Here is a 7,740-nt window from a genome sequence, read left to right on the forward strand (position 1 = left end):
CAGGAATGCTCAGGGCTTACAGAACCTGTGGCAATTCTAAGCTGCTTACTGGTAAAGGAGACCTGATATTCAACACTGGGGAAAATCTGTAGCTACACAAAGAGGAAAGCAGTGGAACAAGTTTCAAGGGAAGTCAGGAAATCCTTGTCACTGGAAGTTTTAACAAATGAAGAAAATCAAGTGATGGCACTTGCCAGGGTCAGGCATAGCCCAGATCCATTATGAATCCAAGCATGAGCTGTGAAGTGAGCTACAACAAAAGAGAAACTCCAGAGAAACACAAGCACAAAAAGGATCAGAATCATATTGTCTAGGAACTTACCTGGAGTAACTCAAGGTCTGAGGAATCCTCTTGTCCAGGTACCATTTCTGTCAGCATTTCAGACATCACTTTTGTATTCCCACGAACAATATCCAGCTCACTGCGCAGCCGGGCAATCTAAATTGGGGTAACAAGACAGCAAAACACTGCATAATCTTTTAGTTGAAGCAGTTCATTTTCAAGAACTGACTTTGAGATATCTCTGGTTCTGTCTGACTTGATATCTCAGGCTCCAGACATTCTAGCAGGAAAAAACCAAAAGAGATAAAAAGTTTACCCAGGAGAAAAGGAAGAGAAAAAGAGAAGAATTATCATCACAAACCCAGATGTGCTGTGTCTGTATGGAAGGGAAGCAATTGCAAACAGCACCTAAAGCCAGACCTTGGCTGTGGTGCCTCATTCCAGTGTGGGGAAAGATGAACACATTTTAAGTAGAATCTTTGGCTCGGGAGTTATCATTTTGCAGGGAGAAAAGAAAATCCTCTATTAGGGCATTTGCAAGGGCTTGACTTCCTGCATCTGCAAGACATTCTGTGCCTTGAAAGGAGAGGGGCTAATGGGAATAACTGCTAAAACACTGCTGAGAGGGCTGGACCAGCAGATTGTGCTGCCATTACCAGGCTACAGAGACACATGCACAGCCCAGATTTTACAGTTTAACAGGAAGAATGATTACTAAGTACAGCCAGACCTAGGAGACAAAGTCCAAAGGGTTACAATGAAAGTTCCTCTGCAAATTAGTTTCTAATTTGATTTGCTGAAAGAGTCCCACTCGAAAGAATCAACATGCCAATACCTGTTCAGAGTTAGCAGTGATGGGACCAGTCACGTTCAGGGCTGGGGCCTGAGGAGCAGAATAGGCTGTTGGAGAGGACGAAGAGTAAGAACTGCTGCTCATCCTTTGCTGAGACTGGGAATTGTGCATATTTGCTGCAGGATCAACTTCAGGAACACTCTGCCACATCAGAAAGACAGGAGTTCAAAAGCTGAGCTGGGACAGCACTTGCTTTGTCAGCAACCTCAGGCCAAGCAGGCTCAAATATAGAACATAATTGCACCTTGTGGGAAAGGTCAGTGCAGCTACTAGAAAAGACTGGCAGCTCCAAAAATCTTCCATGTCCATCTCTTTTGACCCAACCCACAAGCATTTAAGTCCATTTAGTTTTACAAGAAAAGTGAGAAGCAAAATAAAAACAAGAGCCAAAGAGAAATAAATTCTTTTAAACTAGGAATTAAGTTGCAGGCTTCCAAAAAATGATGTGATATGTAGATACTGAATTTAATTAACCTTGACACAAGAATTGTAATCTCTTAGTCCTTGATCACTCGCATTTGCTGCTTCAAAGATTCATTAACTTCAGCTTTCAGAGTGAATAATCAGAACACCTGTGATCATTAAGTTACTTCCAAGCAGCAGTTCTGTCAACTTTCCAGACCTAACTTTCCAGAAGTGTAAAGTTCTCACATTATTGTGGGATCAGAGAGATTCAGACTCTGTACACCCCTAATAGACAGGCAGACCTTGGCTCAGGGTTATCACCAACAGAAACAGCCACACTTTTGAGCAAAAGAAGTAAATCTCAATCATAAATCCTGCTGGGCTCTCTTTGAACAAATTAGTTGCATTTGTTTGGTGGTTTTATGGTACAAGATTAAATGTTAGAATTTACAACTTCTCAGATTGATGATTGACTCAAGGGAGGAGATAGCTTATCAGTCTGTATTATGCCCCTCTTACATGCCCTTTCACTGTTAAAATCTCCTTCCAGGAGTGAGAAAATGAGCCAAATTCAGAGAAATGGGAAGGGGAAAATGAGTAGTTATCCACCTATTTAGACATCCTGGGAAAACACCCCCAGAACTGCAAGGGTGCAGCTTACCCTCTGTGGTGTATGTATTGGAGACAGAGCATCAAGATCTGCCATGGGGAACTCGATGCCTTTCCTCTTGAGTTCTTCATAAATATGCACTACTCCAGTTAAATCGGGGCTACTTCGGAAGGCATCAGCCCAAGCCTGGAAAACACGAGGGATTATCCATAAACCTTCCAAATGAAGCTCCAGCCCCACCCTGACCTCAGATACTGACTGTAAAAGCTTTCATAGATTTCAGCTTCAAAGGAAATCATCAGACCTGGTCTAAAAAGGTCTGCAAATATTAAGACAGTCACCCATACATTTTATTCAGATATAAAACAGACAGGAACCCAGTGCAGAGTAGCTGTGAGTAGCTCCTGACATCATCAAAATCTGGGAACATACATGAAAGTCTCTTCCCATCTCCTCTCCTCAGCAGTGATTGATGCTGATCTTTTCTGGCATATTGTACAGCAAATGACCCACCAGAAAAGGTCTGTGTGAAAGATTCAACAGATCTAACCAAAATTCACAAAGCTGTACAATCATAAGTAATCTCCATTCACTTTGTGAAACATCCTCATTTGTTGCCAAAGGAAAAACACAGCCATTATAGTTGTCTTCAGTGTTTTATTTGGACCAGACTTAAATTTAAAAAAAGGTCCTTTCTGAGGTTGTTGTCCTGTGAAGAGACAGTCCCCTGAGCAGCAGAACTAACGACGCCTGGGCTCTGACAGAGCATATCCAACACTCAAGGCACCCCAGCGTGGCACAAAGGATGAGTTTAAAAGAGAGAAATTCCCACAGCCAGAACATTCATAATATCTCTCCTGCATTAATTCTCTGGTGTCTAAAAAGACTTCAATTCACATTTGAGCTTTTCCTTCAGTGGGAGTACTAAGTGCTTCTCTTGGCTAGTCAGCCTCCTGCACTCACGAAGCTGCTGGGAGCGCAGCATGCTAAAAGCCTCAACCTCTTTCACTTGTGTTGGAAATGAACCAAATATTAAAAAGGTAGAGGAAGGAAAAACTGAAATATTATGACTCAATTAAAAAATGAAGCATTCCACAAACCCCCACATGTGTGGAGCAGGGTATCAGCGTGCTGGATCCAGAACTACTGCGAGACATATGTGGGCTCAGAACTTAATTCATTTAGTCATCACTTTTACACTAGTTCTTTGACTATTTTTACTTTAAAAGCTCTTTGAGCCATTTTTTATATTTGAGAGGACAGAAATATAAGATAGCAAAGTAAGACAAGAAATAATATTAACTTTTAACTTGCATTCCTATCCTGTTCAATTCTAAGAGAGCATTTCCTACCATCTGTGCCCAGGAGACAATCCATTATCAGGTGCAAGCAGACAATCCTGGGTTTGCTTCTCAGCTTTGTTAAGAGTAAATTAACTGCATCAACTGTTCTGATGCAGTGCAAGTCCAAACAGCCCTGCTTGAGCCAGAGAAAACAGCTCTGACAGCACACAGCCATTGTTTCCTTGGAACTGACCTTCCAAAACATCCCCAATTCTGATGGAGGTTTTGACTGCACAAGTAACTCCACCTTTGCCATTTCACTGCCTTTTCAATTTACATCAGAAGCCACCTGAATGATGCTTCTACATAATGGTGTTCACCACTTCAACTCTATTTGCAAGCAAAAGTGAAAACTGTTAGGCAAGGGATGTTCTATTTAATAATCATCACTCAAAAGAAACTTAGAGGCAAAAATATGCTGCATTCTGTCCCCAGTTTTTAGTGAAGCTTGTTTGTCCAGGAGGAAGTACTAATGCATCCCCTCTTCCACTGGCTTCCTGTGGATTTTGCAAAATGATCTCATTTCATCTGCACTCCACTTTTTAAAAATATTCTCTCTTCTGCAATTCTCTTCCCGGGAGAAAGGAGACACTTCCATTTGTATTCTTCTTCACCTGAGCTGGGAGCATTATCTACATTAGTGTGTGTCAGAGGTCACAAGCAGGACAGGCACCATTGTCCTAAGTGCTGTCTACACACATTGTAAGACAATCCCTGTCCTAGACAGCTTACAACCCAACCAGGCAGCTGCAATATTAGCTCTGCTTTATGGATAAGGAGCTACACTAGAGCTTAGGAGACCTGCCCATTGTCCAAACACGTGTAGGACAGAGGGGAGATTGAATTCAGAGCTTCTAAGACTTTGGGCCAGACTATCAAATGTAGATATTTCAGGATAAATCCCACTGTGTGCCCAAACAGGTCATTTAAATACCACTGTAAATCAGCCCCCTAAATTGGGGATTATGTCAGTGTTTGGACACTGGGTGACAGGCCAGCACAGTGACAAAGAATATTTCCAAAGCCTCCTAGCAAGGTGAAGAAGGAAGGATAAGCACTGTGTAACATATGCTAATTCATGTACACTGGGAAATAGGTTGAGAAGGTGAGACACAAGATGTTCAACATCTCAAAACAAGTCTCTAGATAAGAAACTGGATGGCAGCTTTATCTCCCCTTTTTATGGAAAGGCCCATGAATTTCCCAGCTGTGTGCCTGAAGATGTGTGCTGTTTGTACAGTCCTCTTCCATGCTTCCAAGTCTGGGCTATTAATCCTCTCATTTCTGTTCTTATTAATTCCCCAATAAAAAAAACCTGGATATAGAAAGGGATAAATGCAATGTTGGTGGGGCAAAGCTGAGATCAGCCCTCTGGGACAGGGTTAACTCCAACCCCAGGGAGCTCTACAGAGCACAGCCTAAGCTGAGTGAAGCTGTCATGGGGTATTTTGGGGGGGTGTGTCCATAGGGCACCTGGGATGAGTGGCTGCCATCACTCTTCCAAACTTGTCAGGCAATCTGGAAAACAAAGTCCCCTGCCACCTCCAGCTAAAGAGACACATACAGAACCCACCCACAGGCAACCTTCATCACTTTCAGGCTTTTTATATCAAAAGGCATTTAGTACCCAGAGTGAGGCTTTTAGCTCTACTGCACTAAGTCTCCTCAGATAAAGCTCTGTTTAATACACTGAGGCAATGACTGTGGCTTTCTGATTATGTTACAAACACTCCCATCTTAGCTGCATTCACCACTGGGAATCCATTTAAACCCAGAGCCCAGCAAAACCAACATTCCCTAAAATAACATGGAAACACACCCAGTTTGTCTTTATGAGACAGTTTTTAACCTCATCTCCTGGTCACTGCATGCATCCACTCTCCCACCAAGGGAGGCAGAAATCTGAGGGCTCAGTCAGATGCACAAGAATTGCTTTTAATAATTTCATTAATTTTGTGCTATTTTTTTAAAAGCCACAAAATCATACACCAGAAATAAAGGGACCCCACAGACCCCAACTCAATGCCCATTAATTCCACCACCTTACCTATCTCCTGTTTCAAAATCACTTATTTACATTGTCATGCTCCAAGGATGCCCTATCCCTGTATCCAAATAAGAAATAAAGCAGCAGAAATCCAAGTGCATGCTTTGCCATAAAAATCAGAAGTATATCTGGCAAATGATGCTGTGCATTTGTAAATACCTCCCCACAAGGAACACTGCAGCAGGTTTATATCATTTTAAATACGCAGTGTCTTTTAGTCTCTGGTGTATGCAGTAGCCTGTGGAAGCTTAGTGATAAAGCTTCCTATAATTGTCAGATTTCCTCCAGGCAGGCACCAATGTTTCCTCATGTGTGGCTAATGGTTTGTGGAATTAACATGGCTGTTTATTGTTGTGCTGCACAGAAGGAGAAGTGGCAGACAGGCCCATGGCTGAACTTCCCACTGCAGGCAAGGATCTGACAGTGTGCTTTTACTGCACAATAACCACAGAAAAGACACCAAAACCATTTTAATTCCTATATGGTCATTTACTTTTCTATAACCACCTTTGAAAGGAATGCAGAATGCCTTCAAATGGAGGGAAACAGCTCCATTTTCCGGTCAGGGAAACAGACACAGAAAGGCAAGTGTTCTGCAGCTGACACCAAAAGCACAATCCTCTGAAATCTCCTGGCCTCAGATGACAAGCTCATCACCGAGGCAAGTCTCCAGCTTCTAGATATGACTGTTAAATTGCACAAGCATCCATTTACCTTTTATTAAATCCTCCTGTTTTAGCATGGTACCTCTCTAACTAGAATCCAGACAGCCCTCCCTGGATAAAATATCTGCGTGTGTACATGTGTGCTTTTCCCCACCAATCTGGATATATTGTTTGAGTTTATATATAAAAAACTTGCCACGTTTTTAACAATGACAACATGTTTACTGATGCGTAGCATCGAAGCAGACAGCCTTTTTTTCAGGCAGCAACATATGGAAGCAGAGACAAGCTGTGTACCTGAATCAGTGCTAGGACTTTATCCTGTACTATAGTGGGGGGGTTGTTCTTGGGTGAGATGATTTTCACCAGAACTCCATCGATGAAGTCACGGTTTGCCACCAAGACATGGAAGCGATGGCCACAGTTCTTCACACAGGTCTCCAACACCTACACACACAAAGAAAACCCAACATTCACTGTTGGAGTAAAGCTTGATCATACACACAGCACCTGGTTTTTAAATTTATTTTAGATTTTTTGATGGAAGGGCGAGAAGATAGAGGGGAGATTACACTTTTACTACTTCTCTTCTTCCCCAGTTTTGTGAGAAGATAGAGGGGAGATTACACTTATACTCTTACTACTTCTCTTCTTCCCCAGTTTTGCCAAAAAACTTCTCTACACACACACTCAGCTGTACCTCACCCACTGTTAACATATTGGGCATTTTTGTGATCCATCTTTCCTGTTTTCAAGGTAAAGAAATAGAAAGTTTCTTTGTCTTCAAAGCAGAACTTTCCAGCCAGTGCAGCTGAACAGCCAAGTACACAGCAGCACATCAGGAGCAGGTAAGACAGAGGACATCCTGTCACAGTGAGATATTATCGTGCTGTGCCACTCCACCATTTTCTATGTGCCTGGAACACAGCTGGACCCAGTTGCTCCGAGCTATAAGCCATGTTTTAGAGTTGGGAATTCAGGTGAATGATCTTCACTCATTCAAAACACTCCCCTGTGAATGCTCTGACAGGTTATACTTTGACACATTTTCCCCCTGCAACCTAGCTGGAGGCACCTTCCACTTGCCATTCAACTGCCATGGAAGAACAGCTGTTGATTTCTCTCTGAAGAACATGATTAGCATGGAGATAAATCCAACGCGTCACTTCTCCTTACAGCCATGCCTAATAACCACTGCGGCTCTGTACCGAGGAATCTGTAATTACTCTCCTCCTTCAGCCACTTTCATCAGCCATGATGACACGGGCTCATTCCTGATGGATTTTGCTCTTTCCTGCACAATGGATAATCTCATGGTTTGGACTTTGGTAATCTTTCAAAATGACAATCCAGGATAGGAAATGGCAAGAAGACAGAAAGTACAGTTACACCTCATCAGGGAGATGCAACAAGAGCTCTGTGAAAGAATCATGCAGATCACCTCCCCACAGCAGGATAACTCGATCTAGTTACTGCCAGAGCCAGCCCAGCACCCCATTCAGGAGGGCTGCACTACCCAGGAAAGCTCCAGCTA

At 42.7% G+C, this 7,740-nt stretch overlaps 1 protein-coding gene across 3 annotated transcripts in view; it reads right to left on the reverse strand.

Moving 5' to 3' along the window:
• Positions 1-7,740, reverse strand: part of TOM1L2 (target of myb1 like 2 membrane trafficking protein) — a 56,501-nt gene that overhangs the window by 28,417 nt on the left and 20,344 nt on the right. For all 3 annotated transcript variants that reach the window (XM_031061049.1, XM_005425939.3, XM_031061048.1), the window contains exons 4-7: positions 6,504-6,653; positions 2,203-2,337; positions 1,119-1,277; positions 323-439 (exon numbers count right to left, since the gene is read on the reverse strand). In XM_031061049.1, the coding sequence (XP_030916909.1) occupies positions 323-439; positions 1,119-1,277; positions 2,203-2,337; positions 6,504-6,653 (561 nt within the window). The remainder of the gene's footprint in view (positions 1-322; positions 440-1,118; positions 1,278-2,202; positions 2,338-6,503; positions 6,654-7,740) is intronic.

The sequence above is a fragment of the Geospiza fortis genome, unplaced genomic scaffold, assembly GCF_000277835.1.
Source record: "Geospiza fortis unplaced genomic scaffold, GeoFor_1.0 scaffold213, whole genome shotgun sequence".
NCBI lineage: Eukaryota > Metazoa > Chordata > Aves > Passeriformes > Thraupidae > Geospiza > Geospiza fortis.